The sequence below is a fragment of the Triticum dicoccoides genome, chromosome 5A (genome assembly GCF_002162155.2).
Source record: "Triticum dicoccoides isolate Atlit2015 ecotype Zavitan chromosome 5A, WEW_v2.0, whole genome shotgun sequence".
Taxonomy (NCBI): domain Eukaryota; kingdom Viridiplantae; phylum Streptophyta; class Magnoliopsida; order Poales; family Poaceae; genus Triticum; species Triticum dicoccoides.
The window spans coordinates 251,266,938-251,284,979 of NC_041388.1; the positions used below are offsets into that span (position 1 = coordinate 251,266,938).

Here is an 18,042-nt window from a genome sequence, read left to right on the forward strand (position 1 = left end):
CGAGCTGGGCGGCGCGGGGCGGCGGCTGCTCGGAGGAGGCGGCGCGTGGCGTCGGGCCGGGGAGGGCCCCGCCTGGGCCCTGCGGGCCAGAGCGCGGGCGAATGGGCGTGAGCCACGTGGCGGCGGCGGGACAGGTCGGACACGTCCGGCCCGAATCGGACGTGTCCGGCGGCGAGAGGTGGAAGACGACTAGGGTTTCGTGGAGGGGATCCGAGATTTGGAAAGGGGGGTCTTTATATAGGCATAGGAAGAGCTAGGAGAGTCCAAATGAGGTGCGGTTTTCGGCCACGCGATCGTGATCGAACGCTCTAGATGATGGAGAGGGCTTAGGTGGGTTTTGGGCCAAATTGGAGGGGTGTTGAGCTGCAACGCACACGAGGCCTTTTTGGTCCCTCGGTTAACCGTTGGAGTATCAAACGAAGTCCAAATGATATGAAACTTGACAGGCGGTCTACCGGTAGTAAACCAAGGCCGCTTGACAAGTCTCGGTCCAATCCGGAAATGTTTAATCCCCACACACGAAAAAAGGTAGAAATGACCACCGGAGGAGAACGAAGCGCCGGAATGCAAAACGGACAATGGGGAAAATGCTCGAATGCATGAGACGAACACGTATGCGAATGCAATGCACATGATGACATGATATGAGAAGCATGACAACGACAACAACACACGGAGACAAAAACCCGAACCCGAGAAAATAAAAAACTTAACGCCGGAAACGGCAAGAGTTGGAGTACAAATTGAGAAAGTTACATCCGGGGTGTTACAGCGCACCAGCCCACCAGGGGCTGGTTCCCTCTCATATTTAGCCCATTAAGTCCCCCGGGGCAGGTGGCCCCACCTGGTGGACCCTCGAACACCTTTCGGTGGTCCCGGTACAATACCGACAACCCCCGAAACTATTCCGGTGACTGAAACTGGACTTCCCATATATAAATCTTCACCTCCGGACCATTCCAGAACTCCTCGTGATGTCCGGGATCTCATCCGGGACTCCGAACAACCTTTGGTAACCCTATACAATTTCCCATAACAACTCTAGCATCACCGAACCTTAAGTGTGTAGACCCTACGGGTTCGGGAACCATGTAGACATGACCGAGACATCTCTCCGACCAATAACCAACAGCGAGATCTGGATACCCATGTTGGTTCCCACATGTTCCATGATGATCTCATCGGATGAACCACGATGTCAGGGATTCAATCAATCCCGTATACAATTCCCTTCGTCCATCGGTATGTTACTTGCCCGAGATTCGATCGTCGGTATCCCCATACCTCGTTCAATCTCGTTACCAGCAAGTCTCTTTACTCATTCCATAACGCATGATCCCGTGACCAACTCCTTAGTCACATTGAGCTCGTTATGATGATCCATTACCGAGTGGGACCAGAGACACCTCTCCGTCATACGAAGTGAGAAATCCCAGTCTCGATTCGTGCCAACCCAACAGACACTTTCGGAGTATGTAGTGCACCTTTATAGTCACCCAGTTATGTTGTGACGTTTGATACACCCAAAGCACTCCTACGGTATCGGGGAGTTGCACAATCTCACGGTCTAAGGAAACGATACTTGACATTAGAAAAACTCTAGCAAACGAACTGCACGATCTTGTGCTATGCTTAGGATTGGGTCTTGTCCATCACATCATTCTCCTAATGACGTGATCCCGTTATCAACGACATCCAATGTCCATGGTTAGGAAACCACAACCATCTATTGATCAATGAGCTAGCCAACTAGAGGCTCACTAGGGACATGTTGTGATCTATGTATTCACATATGTATTATAGTTTCCGGTTAATACAATTATAGCATGAACAATAGACAATTATCATGAACAAGGAAATATAATAATGACCATTTTATTATTGCCTCTAGGGCATATTTCCAATAGTCTCCCACTTGCACTAGAGTCAATAATCTAGTTACATTGTGATGAATCAAACACCCATGGAGTTCTGGTGTTGATCATGTTTTGCTCGTGGAAGAGGTTTAGTCAATGGATCTGCGGCATTCCGATCCATATGCACTTTACAAATATCCATGTCTCCATCTTGAATATATTCACGAATGGAGTTGAAGGGACGCTTGATATGCCTGGTCTTCTTGTTAAACCCGGGCTCCTTGGTAAGGGCAATAGCTCCAGTGTTGTCACAGAAGAGAGTTATCGGGCCCGACGCATTGGGAATGACTCCTAGGTCGGTGATGAACTCCTTCATCCAGACTGCTTCCTGTGCTACCTTCGAGGCAGCTATGTACTCCGCTTCACATGTAGATCCTGCCACGACGCTTTGCTTGCAACTGCACCAGCTGACTGCCCCACCATTCAAAATGTACACATATCTGGTTTGTGACTTGGAGTCATCTAGATCTGTGTTGAAACTAGCATCGACGTAACCCTTTACGACGAGCTCTTCGTCACCTCCATAAACGGGAGACATATCCTTAGTCCTTTTCAGGTACTTCAGGATATTCTTGACCGTTGTCCAGTGTTTCATACGGGATCAGTTTGGTACCTCCGTATCAAACTTATGGCAAGGTTCACATCAGGTCTGGTACACAGCATGGCATACATAATAGAGCCTATGGCTGAGGCATAGGGGATTGGGAGGCGATCGAGCCTTGTGTCCCATGTGGGCTGGTCCGTCTGCCATGTTCTACTGTTCTTTGTCGGAGACCGCCCCTTCACTTCATCGGTCTTATCACCAGTGCTCATGGAGATAGCGGATTGGGGACGCGGTCGTAGGAAGGAAACGACAAGGGTTCGGCCGCCGATGTAGGATAGGTCTTTGGTAGGATAGGGTTTTTTGTTCTATATGTTCGAAATGTAATGAAAATCCACCGTGTTTGCATGAATGTCGTCCGGTTTATATGAAATTCGCCGTGTTTGCACGAATTTCGTTTGGTTTATATGAAATCTGTCGTGTTTGCACAAATTTCGTCTGGTTAGTCCCAATAGTTGTTGAAATGTATGCGGACAGCGTTAGATGGCGGCCTTCAGCATCAGTGTGCGCAGACTCCCCCACCCCCTGTCCGCGGACAGATGCCGGAGCAATTTTATGGGTCCGTGTTGAAGATACCCTTATATTTTTTAAGTAGTATAATATAGATAATAAAGATGGCTACATGCATCGTCCAAATGCAGAGGCCGAAGGTACATCCTCCTTTTCTAAAAATAATAATAATAAAGATTTTTGTTCCAAGAGACGGAACAAATGCATATGTCTATTTTTTATCTAAAGAAATTACAACCATCAATTGTGTTTTGAAACACATGAATGTTACTCCCCCTTATTCATATTACTTGTCGTTCAAACGGCATACGTTTTTGTTTAAGTGGAATGAACTTTCACACATTTTCTACAAATCTTGGCATAATAATAATAATAATAATAATAATAATAATAAACCTCTAATAAATATACATACAGGCCCAGACAAATACTGGTAGGATCGGACGGCTCGTGTCCTCCCGTTCCCGATCGGACGGCAGGCGGGCAGACTTAAAGCGGAAGGTTCCTCCTCCTCCGGCTCGTCGCCACCTCCGCTCCGGCAGTTACCGGTTCGCTGCTGCGCGTGCCACCCTCGCCGCCGGGTTGCCATTATGAGTTGAGTTGGAGCCCGATCTCCCCGTCCCCGTTGTGTTAGCCCCACCCCCACCACCTTCTCACTCATAACTCCCTCCCCCTCCCCCTCCCCGCCTCCTCCTACTCCTCCCTCGCTTCCTGGCGCGGCACCCGCACGCCGCAGCGCAGATCTCCTTCCCCGAGGAGGAGGAGGAGGAGGAGATGGTGAGCGCGTCCAGCCTGCTGCTGCCGTCCTCCATGCGCGACTTCGCCTCCTGCATCGGCGACGGCGCCGTCCGCGTCGCCTGCGCCAGCCCCTCCTCCACCCTCACCTCCGGCGGCTCCGGCTCCGGCGCCGCCTCCACCCTCGCCGTCACGGCGTCCTACCGCGCCACGCCCCTCAACTCTGGCGCCTCCTCTGCGCCGCTGCTGTTTCGCCTCACCTGGGCCCACTCCCCGGTGGGCCCCACACTGTCGTTTGCTCCATCCGCCGCTGCGCCTTCCGTTCTCCTTCGCAGGCGCAGGGGCACCCGCTCCTTCACTCTGGCGGACGGCGGCGGCGGCGATGCGGATGATGCGGAGGCCCCCATGCTCGCCCTCTTCTGGGACCTCACGGCGGCGCGGTACGACCCCGGGGCGTCGCCGGAGCCGCTCTACGGCTACTTCGTCGTCGCCGTGGCCGGCGCAGAGGTCGTGCTCGCGGTGGGCGACCTGGCCGCGGAGTTCGTCAAGACCAAGTTCGAGGGCCAGATCTCCAAGGCGCGGTGCCTGCCGGTGTCGCGCAGGGAGCGCGTCGTGGTCGCCGACCCGGCGGCAATGCACACCGCGAGGGTGCGGTTCGCGGAGGGCGGGCCGGAGCACGAGGTGAGCGTCGGGTGCGCCACCAGCTCCGGGGGAGGGGAGGAGCTGTGGGTCAGCGTCGACGGGAAGCGGGCGGTGCAGGCGCAGCGGCTGCGGTGGAACTTCAGGGGCAACCAGACGGTGTTCGTGGACGGCGCGCCGGTGGACGTCATGTGGGACCTCCACGGGTGGTGGTTCCGGGACCCGCCGGGCTGCGCGGTGGTGATGCTCCGGGCGAGGAGCGCGCTGGAGAGCCGGCTGTGGCTGGAGGAGGAGGGGGCGGCGCCGGGGTTCTCGCTCGTCGTGCAGGCCTTCAAGGCCCCGCCATGATCTCCATGACGAGGTTCCGCTTCCGCTTGCTCCTCACTCTGGCTATGGCTGCGCTACCTCTACCTGCCCATTTGGGAAAAGGTAGTTGATCGAATTTAGCAAAACCAAGACGAATGCTGTGTTTGGTTGGTGTTAATTTACAGCTCTAGACATATATAGCATGTTTTTAGAGGGACAATAAGCAAGCTTGGGATGAAAGTGAAACATAATTCATGGATCATTTTAGGTGGTATACTCAGAGAGAGAGAGAGAGAGAGAGAGAGAGAGAGAGATTTACTGCGAGTGTGCAGTGCAGGATTCATCCCCTTTGTTTGTTTTCCCTCTTTTTATCCCAACCACTTTTAGTGGTGTGTGCTCGTACAGTTGACAATAATTATACAACATTTCAGAATCTTGATTCTGCTCTTCTCTTCTGTGTGATCAAGGTGGGTGCTCGTAGCTCAATACTCATCATTGGTTGCCTTGCAATATGTTCCCTCCGTCCTACAATTCTGGTCTTACATTTGTCTAGATACGAACGAAAGTACCAGCAGCAACAGCAGTCGTGATTCTGGCGCTGTTTTATACGGGTGATTTGTGTCTGTCTGCATAAATTCTGCAATTCAGCTCTGGGGTTCCCACAATCTTTTTTTTTCCGGGGGGCGTGTTCCCACAATCTGAGATCCATCAGAGCATCTACAACAAATTTGACTACCCGCACTGCACTGTATGTCCGCGGACGTGTCTGATGGCCTCTCATTTGTCCGCCACTACAACCACACCCCTCGTTTGCAAACCCCTATTCTCATTTGTCCGCCACTACAACCACACCCCTCGTTTGCAAACCCCTATTTCCATACTCATCCATGCAATGCAACGTTGAATTCATCATGCATAGATAAAACGAGCTACATTTGAAAGAAAAGTTCCCTATTTCTACTTTGTCGTCGTCGGAGTTGTAGATGACACCCTTGCCGAAGCCGCTGGCCTCGTGATCATTGGCTGCAGGGCGAAGCTCTGGGGCCTCCTCATCGTCCTCGTTCATGAATAGCCGCTCATGCCTCACGTCGGCGAGGTGGATACGGCGGCGGTTCGCCACCAACACCCGCTCGGACAGGAGCGACTCCAACATGGCTTGGTTTTCAGCCACGAGGATGGGATTGGCGATGAGCGCCTGAATGCGGTAGCTTGCTTCGCCTCCAACTACTGCGAGGGTGGAGCTACAGTGGAAGCGGACGAGGGAAGCGGTGGCGCGGACGGGAGAGGGGCGGATAGGTTTACCCTTGTCGTTCGTCTTAAATAGCCGGATTTGGTTCTTGAGACGACAAGCCGGAGTGACCATCGATGGAGGAACCTGTTGGACTGATGGTTAGCAGATGTTGTGTCCAGGTGTCCCGTATTCGCCTCACATATAAGCTGAATATGAGGGGTGTCGGCCTAGCGTTTGGGCTGAGCTTGGGGTTCCAATTGGGTGACGTTTTTTAGTCCTAGCCTGTCGGGTTGTCCGCATGAACTTTGGTGGAAAAATGAGGGGTTCGATTGTAGATTTTATTCAGAAATAATTAGTCCCTTTTTCTTATTTGGTGCTCTCACAGGGTCTATCAACATGTCTTGCGTGATGGTGTTCTCACTCTCTTGTCATGTAGAGTAATTTGTACGGCACATTGGACCCATATATAGTTGTCCACATTAGTAATTTGTCATGGGAATTTCCTTTTGGTCTGTGACTCTACTGTATAGCTGGTGCTGGACAATTGCACATGGTCTTGGACATAGTACAGTAGTAGTATAATCTAGAGTGGAGTGTGTTGATTTCACATTGGTCCCAGCTGCTGCCCCAGGATAGGAGGTAGTAGTGACTGTTTCCCTCCCCTCACTCACACACACACTCGTGAGATCCTCGCTTGCTTTTCTTTCTTCTTCTCACGAGAGAATTATCTGTGTCATGCATTCTTTGGTTGCTGATGTTTGTTGTGTCTTGAATGTTTGTTGCCCCTTTTCCCATTCGGTGCGAAGTTGCGAGCACAAGGCACACAGCACCCCGCGTGTGAGGTGCTCGTCGCCATCATCGGCTCTACACCACACTTCACTCTGCTCGCCAAGCAATCACGCTGACACGCATACGCTGCCACGCCTTACGTGCCGTCCTCGTACGCTTGCCACAACTGCAGCATTCTGTTGCCATGTTGCACGAGTCCCTCAAGAGATTTTCCTTTCGTTGTTGCTGCGGAGTAGATTTCGTTGCTTTGCTTTTGGGTAACATTGGACACCTTGTATAGCTGCGTGATAGTAGTATGCTCTTCTCAACCATTTGTGACCTGGACGTATGCGTTAAAGTGGCGGGGCTATCGCTCCATTTCTCCATTGCTGTACGTCTAACAAAGTAGATAGATGGGGAGAGCCACCGCAAGGTTTACGCTTGCAAGTCTTGTCAAGCCTCCGCTCTGCCTCTACGTGGATGATATCTGCAGGTATGATATGATGCTGACGGGTGACTTGCGGGAAGCTGAAAGTAACGACCTCGTTTGCCCGGGTTTCTCCTCGTCACCTCTAAGTCTTGAGTCTCAATTTGTTGGAGGATCATTATCTCTATCTTACCACCGGTTGCGTATATTTCCAAGGGTTCCTCCTTGTATGACATATCACCCGTTTACTCGTGGCCGGCATCCATATCTAACACAGACGGATACACTGACCGTCAGAATTCAGCACTCCTTACGTTTCTAAATGCTGTTGCTGGTGCGACTTTTTAGGCATTATTAACACCGTCAGGAAGTTTCAGTGCGCCCTTGATAAGCTCTGCAGTTGCCTCCTCTGGAGGCTAAGTAGAAAGATAGCTCCCCAGCATCCCCCAAAAGGAAAACCGAGAAAGATAGCACCGCTTCTCAAGGACAGCAAGTTAACTGCCAATGTAAATGGCTTCACATGAATGTACTCACGCGCATCCCACTGCCCAGTGTTCACCACTGTGCTACCAGTATAGTAGAGATCCATCAATCGTCATGAAAACCGAAATGCCAAGAAAAACAAACGAAAATCGCACAAGTTTATTCAAGGGTGGATCACCAAACAACTTTTCAGGGGAACACGCGGCGTTACAGTCTTACAGGCAGCTGCACAAGCTAAACACTGAAGCAGCAGGACAAGCAGAGAAAGGAGGCTCAGGTACTCCCATGCTTGGTGATAGTTGTTGGTAGAGATAGTGGAGGCGGGTCAGGCAAGCGGCGGCGCCGGCTTAACGAAGACTAAGGGGAAGTCCATGACGACGACCTTGTCGAGCGCCGCCATGAAGGTGGCTGCGAAGGCAGTGTGCTTCTCGTGGCCCATGCACGCCGCCAGGTCCTCGGCGCTGGCGAAGGTCATGACGAAGACGTGGGTGAAGCCCTGCGTGAGCGCCTCCTGGTTCAGCACGTCCTTGCCCCTGCAATATGCATGGTGTCAAGTGCTACTAAAACCAAGTTGAAGAAATCACTATATCGATGAATGAAGTATGATGCACGCAATCTTGATCTTTTACTGTATGCTGGCCTCCAGAAAGAACTTTTGCTCACTGGTTTATAGCACAAAGTTCTTCAGAAGAAATGTAGCATTAGATTCTAGATACATACTACATTAAAGTATTTACGCGTACCACCCAAAGTATTTGACGGTGTCGAGCTCCGCGGCGAGCTTGGTGAGCTCCTGGATGATGTCCTCCACCACGACGCCTTCCTTGAACTTGGCCATGCAAAGGTGCTTGAACTCCGCCATGGCCCAAAGACAAAGGCAGCTAGCTTTCTCTTTTCTCCCTTCCCTCCGGCCGGTGGGCGGTGGCTTTGCTTGCAGTGGCAGAGGCTGCTACGATCACGCCGTTTTAAAGCCGGGAGCTCTGCCCAGATTTGCTCACGGTGACGGTGAGGGCCACCACCGCCCACAGGAATCACTCACTCAGTCTAAAGCTTGTGAGGCATTTTTCTTCCTTTCTCTTGCCACCAGACTCGACTTAATCATTTCGGCACAGGAGGTGAAGGCCGACCATGCTACTGCTGCATTGAGCACAGCACAGCACACTGTTAGATCTAGCTAGCATGGCTGCATGAGCCTCTCAAGCCTGAACCATGATTGCACCCGATCCGAGCGACATCGGCATCCGCGCGCAGGCCCCACCGGGATCTGCATGCCTGCTTTCATAGCAGAGCAGAGGAGAGGAGAATGAGATGTCAACATTCCGGAGTTTGATCTTTGTGATCTTGAATCTTGGATCAGAGCTGCTTAGCGTTATGCGTGTTTCCCACCAATCTAGATGATGCTTGACCAGTTCATCTCATCAGACCAGTTAGGTCGCTCACTCACCAAGACCAAGGTAACTTGACGAAGAATAGACACTGAATCCAGGTACATGGAAACAAGATGGCACCTAATGTTGATGGAGATTGCACCACGTGTGCCATGCGGTGATGTTGATGCTAATCAATTCTCGTCGTGCTGATGCATCAGTGAGACACCTTCAATCTTTCAGTCCGAGCAACATCTCTCTTCTAGTCTCTACAGGTCACCAATTTTACTAGAGTTGGCCTAAGCACATACAAACCTGTGGACTGTGGGGTGCAGTTTTCATCGTTTCAGTTATCTGCTACACATTTTTTTTTTTAGAAAAGGAGGATGACCTCCGGCCTCTGCATCTGGAAGATGCATACGACCACTTTATTGATTATTCTCGAGGACCATACAAAGTATTACACCAATGTGCCTGAATCCACCATCTTGGCAACATATGCCACTACTCCTATCCAATATGATAAAGGGGTGCTAGCCGCGCCACTACCCAGACCACTTACGTAAACCTAACATTAAAAGCCGGAAGCCGAAACACATTCGGAAGCCCCAGCCGAGCCACATACCGGGTCTGGGGCATAATCCGGTCAGACGCACTCGTGTGTCGTCGCCGCCATCTTCCACAGGTCCGTCTTCAGATCAAATTGAGGCTTCTACCATGTCTGGCCACTCCGCCATTGACGCCACCATGACGCCAAACAGCAACCTCCTCCTACGCGAGTCCATCTCCGTGCATCGGACGTCGAGCCTCCACAGCGCCATGCTGCCGACATCCGCCGCCATCAATGTGTGAGATGGAGCACCGCTCCACCATCGCCCCAGCCAACACTTACTCCAAACGACGCCCCCAGGAGAACCGGAACGCGTCGGAGGAAAAGCGGAGGCTTGGGCGAAGAAGGGCACGCCGTCGGCAGCTGTCACCGACCCCAAACAGCGCCCGCCACCACCCAGCCCTCAAGGCGGCGCCTTCAAGAAGGTCGCGGCGCCAAAGACGCCGCCGCCGCCCACCGGAGTTAGGTTTTCACCCGAGAAGCTAGGTGGTGGGGAGTGGAAGGGCAGATCTTGACAGACGTCTCCATGAAGAAATCGGCGCCCGCGGGCGTGGCGTCGTCGCGGCCAGCCGGAGCCGACCCGGGTTTCCCCCAATCTGGATCCCGACCACCAAAATCGCCCGCATCCCATAGGCAGGCCATCCAGCACACCCAGGGACCTTCGCAGGAGAAGTGCACCGAGCAGGGAAGAAGGCCAGCAGCCAGATCTGGCGCCGCCAGCCGCCAAGGCAGCCACGCGAGGCCCCAGGCCACCGGAGATCCGTCGGCCACCCGACCAGATCGCCGGCACCATGCCCACCCCACTGCCCGCCGCAGGAGACAGGGAGCATCGCCAGGGGCCGCCGCCCGGATCCAAGACCCTCCGGTGCAGATCGGAGCGGAGCCGGCCCCGCCGCCGCAGTCCCAGACCGCGCCCCAGGCATGGCCCGGCGCCAGCCTCGTGCGGCGGCGAGGAGAAGATGGAGAGAGGGAGGTTACGCCGGCAGGAGGGGAATCACCCCCCGTGGCGCCCGCTAGGGGCGGCGCGGGGGCGGGGGCGGGGGCGGGCTATTAGAGTCAAGTCCTTATCTGCTACACATGTTTTCATTTTTTGAAAGTAAACCCCGTTTCATCGTCAATCTTTTCCCCAAGGGAAAACTAGCATTTCATCGACCCTTGATCACTTTCAGCCTTCTTTCGATTCGACGGTATTACCATTTGACAAAGTCTGCAGTAACTCCTGACGTTTTTGACTATTAACAAGAATACAAGATGAGATGGTTGTGTGCATCGGGCCGACCCTCATTCCTGGTAAATAATGAAGGAGAAGGCAAGAAAGATAGCACAGCTCAACCACCCCAGGGGCATCAATTGAACGCCCAATGTAAATGCCTTCACATGAAAATTCTGACATCTTACTGTTTATCAATGCCTTGTGTTTCATTAATGAAACTTACATAGTCACATCTTACGACAGGCTACCTCACCGAGACCATCCGGCATGAGGCGCAACTCTGGGCTCGTGCCGGAGCCAACAGGCTACACAACAGTGCCCCATTTTTCTCGCCGCTCAGGTGTTGCACTTAACGCAGTGTTGTCGTGTCCGTCCCTAAGTGCAATACCCGATCTTGTATTTCTTTCTACCTATCAATGAATGATACCGAAGCTTTGCGCATTCGCGAAAAGACATTGCCAGAGTTTTAAGTGTTTACGCAATAGTGGCCAGCACGAGTGAGCCATTACAGATCAGATATCCATCAATTCATCATGAAGACCGAAAAGTAAAGCAAAACCAGCGATGTTTATTCAAGGGTGATAACCAAGCAACTTTTGAGCGACGGAATGCACGGAATAGAGTTACACCTTACAGTGCCTTTACAGGCCAGAAGGCCGGTGAACGCCGTAGCAGCAGGACAAGCAAGCAAAAATAGGAGGCTTTAGGTACATCACAGCTGAAATGGTAGGCACCTTACAGTGGCTGGCGATGGTAGATGCTTATACTTGCTCAGTAGTAACAGACAGATACTGCTACAGGGGGTGGTGGGGGTGTATCATTCAGGCGGCCTCAGGCGATGGCGCCGGCTTGGCGACGACGAAGGGGAAGTCCAGGACAACCACCTTGTCGAGCACGGCCATGAAGGTGGCGGCGAATGCAGAGTGCTTCTCGTGGCCCATGTACGCCGCCAGGTCCTCGGCGCTGGCGAAGCTCATGGAGAAGACGTGGGTGAAGCCCTGCGTCAGCGCCTCCTGGTTCAGCACGTCCTTTCCCCTGCAACCCAACGCAAGCAACACTCAATCAATGATATACTCCTATCTCTTGTCTTGTCAGATAAACTCTAGATGGATAGAAGCACTTATGAGTGGCGATGCCTAATCTTGATCTGGTGTCGCCGAATTAGACTTAGAGATGGTTTTGGTCATCGGTGCAAGATTTTAGGGTTCTTGAAAAAAAGAAAAGATGTAGCGGACAGGTTGAAGTGCAATGTGCAGTGAGGTTGGAATCCCTTTTCGGAACAAATGAGATGCAAATGCATACCACCCGAAGAATTTGACGGTGTCGAGCTCCGCGGCGAGCTTGGTGAGCTCCTCAATGATGTCCTCCACCACCACGCCCTCCTTGAACCTTACCAGGCACAGGTGCTTGAACTCCATGGCTCAACAAGTCACAGGTGCAAAGCTAAGCTAAAGCTTTCTCCTCTGGCGGCTTTGCACTTTGCAGCGGATGCGTATCATCACGCCACGGCGCTGGCCGTTTTATGGACGGGATGGGAGCTCTACTCCGGTGAGGGCCACCACCACCGACAGGAATCACCCTCTGTAAATAGGCTTATTTATTTTTTCTTCTTCTTGGCAGTACACTTGTAGTTGTAGACAATGTCATGTCCCTGCTATGCTGTTGGTCTGGAGCACACTGTTAGATCTACCACGAGCCATGAGTGGCCCCCACCGGACCAACACCGGTGTGTGGGGCCCACAGGGGTCTGCTTTCAGAACAAGCATCATCATCATCATCATTGTGGTGTTAGATGTTGTGATCCCGAATTCTGGATCAGAATTATGCAGCACTGTACTGGTTCCAGTTCCCTGCAGTGTAGGTCAGTTAACCTCAAACCAGCCAATGGCAATTGGGTTAAGTCACTTAACCATGGTGAGTTGGAGAAACCATACACTGAAGCAGCAGCACGCTGCTACTTCCAAGCGGATGCAAACAGGACACCAGCTAATAATGATGCTGTTCATGAAGAATTCTCTTATGGATGCATGAGCGCGACATCTTCAAAATGTTTGTTAGCTCATCAGTTCATGATCTGCATTAAAACAGTCGTCTCAACCAACAAATCAAGATGCCCTACCCATCCTGTTTGTTCAGCTCATCTGCATTAAAACAGTCATCTCAATCAATATGTTTGTAGCTGTTTTGAATTGGTACATGCACTGATGATGATGCTCCTACAACAACAATTCTCCGTGGCCTACCATAGATGGATACAATGGACTGTTTTCAGTCAAATTATCGAGCAAATGTGGCTTTTCGACAAGAAACCCAAAAGATTTCTCATATTTACATCGGACCCGCGAGAATCTAACCTATAACAGACATCCGTCCGTCCACATGGGCAGATGTTTCCAAGTTTACAGGTTGTTCACAAAAGAAACTCCAAGCAGCTACTTGCCGGAGCTTAGCTGGGGAGATCACGACCTGCTGAGTACACGAGGACTCTCCATGTGCTGTTTTACTGTTTGGTTGTTATTTCGCCGGGAGAGGTAACCTCAGACAGCGTCAAGTTGTCTGGCCCATCCAAGGATGGGCCGAGTACTGTCCGATTCGCCTGGTCGCGTTCGTTTTGAAGAACCTCTGATGCCCTTGGCGAATGCCCCGTGCCGACAAACAGGTAATGGCACGGATCCGATATTGATGCTTCAGGGGAATAAGGAGGTATAGGTATAGGTATAGGTATCACCACTGCACTTGGTAAGGGAGGCGGGATTTGCTTGCTATCGGGATAGTCAGACAGTGAAATTCTACAGACTGGGCACGTTGAATGCTGCTTTAGCCAAGCATCTATGCACACCATATGGAAATTGTGGCCACAGTAAGGAAGAGTGCGGAGCACATCTTTGTCCTCGTATTCTGCAAGACAGACAACACACCTGCGAGCAAAGACACAAACAGTTCAGAGTCTAGATTTTGGTGTAATCAGGAAGAATTGCTAAAAAAAACCTAGCACAAGAGAATGGAAATACAGAATAGAACAGACTAACAGATGCACACACTGTCAATTAGTGAGCCTTTATATAAATAAAAAGATACTAGCCCAGCAAAGCAATGAAGTTTGAAGGACAAATCTGAAAATGGTCAATTAGTGATGCGTATATAAAAATAGGCAAGCAATTTCGGTTGCTATGTTTATTTTTTGGAGTTTTAGGGGAATAATGTGTTTTCTTAGAAACCTTGGTTCTAAATACGTCAATGTGTTTGGTATCAACAAATACAACAGATTTGTAAACCGTGGTATCTCCACTACCATGTTTTTCTTTTGGTAGGGCTAGAAAAAGGGGTCTCTTCCTCTTTTTTTCTAAACCAAACCGAGAAAAACTGCGGTTTTTAGAAACTGAAGTGTTCATTGCCCATGCATTGGAATACTGAGCTTAGATTACTACGGTTAAACTGTGCTGCCAAAGGCTAGCTGGCAAACTGGATGGAACGTAGTGTTTGTTACTAGATACTAAACACAAAAGTGAATCACACAATTGGTGCAAGTAAAGATTACTTCTTCATCCCATAATATAAGATGCAGTTTTGCTAAAGCACATCTAGATGTGCCATAAGTATTGCACATGTAAGTCCTATGTCATTGATCTTACGTCGAGATTCGTGTGGATATTTCCCTTTTTCTTTTTTCTTTTCTCTTTATGCTTGATTCACTCACTTAGATGTGCAATAACTAGAGCACATCTAGATGTGCCCTAGACACACCCTATAAGATGCTATTACAACAATTGTACTCATATACTGGTTGTAGTAACATCTTATATTGTGGGACGGAGGGAGTAGTAAATGATGTGCATCCAGCGAAAGACCTGTTCAACTAACAGCGAAGGATTAGATCGGACATCAGACCACCAAGCCAGTCCTAGCCTCCCTCTAATTAAGCACATGTGAGTACTCAATATACTTAATTGCGATGCCTCATTATTCCTCAGTAAGATTTTATTCAGGGGCAGCTCAAAGATATTTGTATTCCAATTATATGTTATTAATCGAGTGGTCTTATCTGTCCAATGAAAATGAAATCTCAGGGACCTCATGGTTCAATAGTCAATCCCCGTTAAACACCATAATCAGGACTCTTGTACTAAAAAGGTCACATAATTTATCTTAGGCACCAACATGCTCAAGGACATTACCTATGGTACTAAAAGAATCTAAAAACACTCTCAAGGACAGCTTCATTACTACAAGAGAGGATCCATCTCCCCATGTGGCATTGCTGCTTGAAGATTTTTCAGTAGTAAGTATTTCTCTATGGCTATAGACTGGCATGATCAAATACTCATGCTGAGAAGTGGTCAGAAGAATGCAAATACTTGCCAAAGATTACTGAGGACAATGGTGGGTAGTTTATACCTAGGATAATTACCCCTTTAGGCAGTATGCTTGTACCAACTAACGCCGAGCAAAGCTCAACAATTCTTTATCCATATAGTATAGTCTATGGTAAAGTCGTTAACAAACACCAAAAGCATGAATTTTCGTATGAATAAAACTAGAATTCATATTAGCTAATAATGTGTTACCAGCTTACATTATTCAGGAAGCTGGAACTGAACCATGGCATATCCCAGTCCCACCTCCGTACTAATATTAGAACTCTAACCAAAAAGCATTTCACATGTATGTGGGGGATTCGGTGCTCACAGCACTAGTATCCAAAAGAATCACTAATCTTCACCTTACAATAATGATAGTGAGATCCCTCTTTTGCCACTCACTGAGTGCGCACTCACAGCTAGAAGCTCCTAATTGCAGCGTTGGTTGCCCCAAATCAGTGGCCTAACTAAGAGGATCAACTAAAACCAGCGCGACCGAACTGCAATTCCGATGAATACGAGGGAGGTACTGACTAAATGGCGCTGCACAGTGGAGTAGATTCCAAGTTTAGGCGGCAGGCAACGCAAGGAAGCGCACGGCACGGCACGGGGACGGATTGGAATCGGCGATGGTTGGAGCAAAGGCAGATCGAGGAGGAGCACTTACTGCGGGGCCGCGTCTGAGGAGTCGGAGTCGGAGGATGCGGCAGCTGCGAAGGCGCGGGTGGGGAAGGAGGCGACGGCGGCCAGGTCGAGCCCCCCGGCGCCGGGCCCAGCCGCGGCCTGGGCTCCCAGGCGGTCGACCTGGACGGCGAAGAAGTAGTTGGCGGCGAGGGGCGGGAAGCCCGGCGGGAGCGGCGAGGCGCGGGAGCGGCGGCGGCGGCGGCGCACGAGCGCGCAGACGAGCCTGGAGCAGACGAAGACTATGAAGAGGACGCTGACGCAGAAGCCGAGCAGCGTGAGCACCATGCTCGTGGACACCCCCGACGCCATGGCGCGGCCGGCGCCGGGCGGCGGGTGGAGTGCGGGTGCGAGTGTGGGCGCTGCCGCTGCTCTGCTCTCCCCTGTCTGCCTGTCTCTCGCTCTCTGTCTGGGTGGTGTGAGTTGTGTTAATAAATGGGATCTGCGTATGCTGCGCACTCACGCCGTTGGGTTGGGCATTCAGGAAGTCGTTGCGTGTCGCGTGGGTTTTTATTCATTCACCCGGGAACGGGAATGGGAGGGGGATGCGATGCGGTGGTGGGGGCGGAGGCGGATCCCGATCGGTGGCCTTCAAGGAGGGGGAAGAAAGGCTGTGTGTGTGGATGCAGCGGGCGGGGCCGTGACACTACGGCGCCAGCGGCAGATAGATAGACACGAATAGGACGGATGGGCGGAGCGGCGCAAAAGGGAAAGATACCGTGTCGACTTGATCACGCGAGGCGAGATAGGTGATGAGGCGTGAGGTTTCAAGCCACGCAGCCAGTCAGCCACGAAACCAAAGCCTGGCCAAGCAGCGAGTCAGCGGCCGAAAGTTGACAAGGATTTTTCACACAAAAGCAAAACCTTTTTTTTTGGAGATGCGGGGTATCGATCCCCGTGCCTCTCGCATGCTAAGCGAGCGCTCTATCATCTGAGCTACATCCCCGATTGAGGGCATTCTTCATTTTGACCCTAATTATATTCTTTTTCTATGTTGACATTTGCCTCGAAAACGCCCCGCTCAATGATTGGAATGATGCTGTCGCGGCGCAGGTGCTCGGGCCGAACACCTTTGTGCACTTCTTCGACATCGCCTCCGTGCAATGCGAAGATGCCGCCACGCTCAATATGTGGGCTTGGTCGGCGGACCCTAGCAAAATTCTCAAGGTGCAGACCATCACATTCACCTGCAACCAGCCGTCGGCGGGCACCGCCCTGTCCTTGCCGTCGGTCGCCAAGGGCTGTGTCGGCACATCCTGGTCCACCTGGACCTGATCGAGGATTACCTCCCAAACTCGAATAGCCACATCCCTCGACGCCCTCGCTCGCACCCCCCCCCCCTTTTCAGCTAGCGCTACAGCGTCGTGGACGGTGAGGCCCGCACTCATGACCGCCAGGTGGCGCGTGAGCGACGTCGAGACCACGACTACCGCGACAGAGATGGCGACCACGATGGGCGTGGCGGGCGTGAAGACCGTGTTGGGGAACGTAGTAATTTTAAAAAAATTCCTACGCGCACGCAAGATCATGGTGATGCATAGCAACGAGAGGGGAATGTGTCGTCCACGTACCCTCGTAGACCGTTAAGCGGAAGCGTTATGACAACTCGGTTGATGTAGTCGTACGTCTTCACGATCGACCGATCCTCAGTACCGAACGTACGACACCTTCGCGTTCAGCACACGTTCAGCTCGGTGATGTCCCGCGAACTCACGACCCGGTAGAGCTCGGGGAAGAGTTTCGTCAGCACGACGGCGTGGTGACGATGTTGATGAAGCTACCGTCGCAGGGCTTCACCTAAGCACCGCTACGATATAACCGAGGTGGATTATGATGGAGGGGAGCACCGCACACGGCTAAGAGATCAACAGATCAATTGTTGTGTCTCTGGGGTGCCCCTTGCCCCTGTATATAAAGGAGCTAGGGGGAGGCGGGCGGCCAAAGAGGAGGGCGCGCGCCCTGTTTTCCTAGTTGAAGTAGGAGATGAGAATGAAGGGAGAGAAGAAAGAAGGAAAGGGGGGCGCCGCCCCCCTCCCCCTCCTTGTCCAATTCGGACTAGAGGGGGAGGGGGGCGCGGTTGCCCTTGGCCGCCCCTCCTCTTCTCCCACTAAGGCCCATTAGGCCCAATATACTTCCCGGGGGGTACCGGTAACCTCCTGGTACTCCGGTAAATGTCTGAAACTTTCCGGAACCTTTC

General features: G+C 51.6%; 4 protein-coding genes and 1 non-coding gene across 5 annotated transcripts; 1 reads left to right on the plus strand and 4 right to left on the minus strand.

Annotated features, from left to right (window-relative positions):
• Nucleotides 1-3,460: 3,460 nt before the first annotated feature.
• Nucleotides 3,461-5,146, plus strand: LOC119300837. Its single transcript, XM_037577722.1, has one exon. The coding sequence runs from the start codon at nt 3,802-3,804 to the stop codon at nt 4,747-4,749; it is 948 nt and encodes a 315-aa protein (XP_037433619.1). The 5' UTR covers nt 3,461-3,801; the 3' UTR covers nt 4,750-5,146.
• Nucleotides 5,147-7,743: 2,597 nt separating this feature from the next.
• On the minus strand, nt 7,744-8,655 carry LOC119297175 (stress-response A/B barrel domain-containing protein At5g22580-like). The gene is made up of 2 exons (XM_037575061.1): nt 8,360-8,655; nt 7,744-8,149 (listed from the first exon to the last, which is right to left on the minus strand). The coding sequence occupies exons 1-2, from the start codon at nt 8,476-8,478 to the stop codon at nt 7,942-7,944; spliced, it is 327 nt and encodes a 108-aa protein (XP_037430958.1). The 5' UTR covers nt 8,479-8,655; the 3' UTR covers nt 7,744-7,941.
• A 2,699-nt stretch (nt 8,656-11,354) lies between these two features.
• LOC119300839 (stress-response A/B barrel domain-containing protein At5g22580-like) lies at nt 11,355-12,315 on the minus strand. The gene is made up of 2 exons (XM_037577724.1): nt 12,109-12,315; nt 11,355-11,841 (listed from the first exon to the last, which is right to left on the minus strand). The coding sequence occupies exons 1-2, from the start codon at nt 12,222-12,224 to the stop codon at nt 11,628-11,630; spliced, it is 330 nt and encodes a 109-aa protein (XP_037433621.1). The 5' UTR covers nt 12,225-12,315; the 3' UTR covers nt 11,355-11,627.
• Nucleotides 12,316-12,952: 637 nt separating this feature from the next.
• Nucleotides 12,953-16,391, minus strand: LOC119300838 (RING-H2 finger protein ATL67-like). Its single transcript, XM_037577723.1, has 2 exons — nt 15,832-16,391; nt 12,953-13,724 (listed from the first exon to the last, which is right to left on the minus strand). Exons 1-2 carry the CDS (start codon nt 16,155-16,157, stop codon nt 13,307-13,309), a joined length of 744 nt encoding a protein of 247 aa, XP_037433620.1. The 5' UTR covers nt 16,158-16,391; the 3' UTR covers nt 12,953-13,306.
• A 327-nt stretch (nt 16,392-16,718) lies between these two features.
• On the minus strand, nt 16,719-16,791 carry TRNAA-AGC. Its single transcript has one exon. It is a non-coding gene; the product is annotated as a tRNA-Ala (tRNA).
• Between the last annotated feature and the right edge of the window lie 1,251 nt (nt 16,792-18,042).

What these genes read in the sequence shown, in the direction of transcription:
- LOC119300837 (XM_037577722.1), top strand. Translation starts at nt 3,802, where the DNA reads ATGGTGAGCGCGTCCAGCCTGCTGCTGCCGTCCTCCATGCGCGACTTC.
- LOC119297175 (XM_037575061.1), bottom strand. Translation starts at nt 8,478, where the DNA reads ATGGCGGAGTTCAAGCACCTTTGCATGGCCAAGTTCAAGGAAGGCGTC. An exon ending in ACCGTCAAATACTTTGGGTG is followed by an intron (nt 8,150 to 8,359) that starts GTACGCGTAAAT and finishes TGCATATTGCAG; the next exon opens with GGGCAAGGACGTGCTGAACC.
- LOC119300839 (XM_037577724.1), bottom strand. Translation starts at nt 12,224, where the DNA reads ATGGAGTTCAAGCACCTGTGCCTGGTAAGGTTCAAGGAGGGCGTGGTG. An exon ending in ACCGTCAAATTCTTCGGGTG is followed by an intron (nt 11,842 to 12,108) that starts GTATGCATTTGC and finishes GTTGGGTTGCAG; the next exon opens with GGGAAAGGACGTGCTGAACC.
- LOC119300838 (XM_037577723.1), bottom strand. Translation starts at nt 16,157, where the DNA reads ATGGCGTCGGGGGTGTCCACGAGCATGGTGCTCACGCTGCTCGGCTTC. An exon ending in TCCTCAGACGCGGCCCCGCA is followed by an intron (nt 13,725 to 15,831) that starts GTAAGTGCTCCT and finishes CTTTGCTCGCAG; the next exon opens with GTGTGTTGTCTGTCTTGCAG.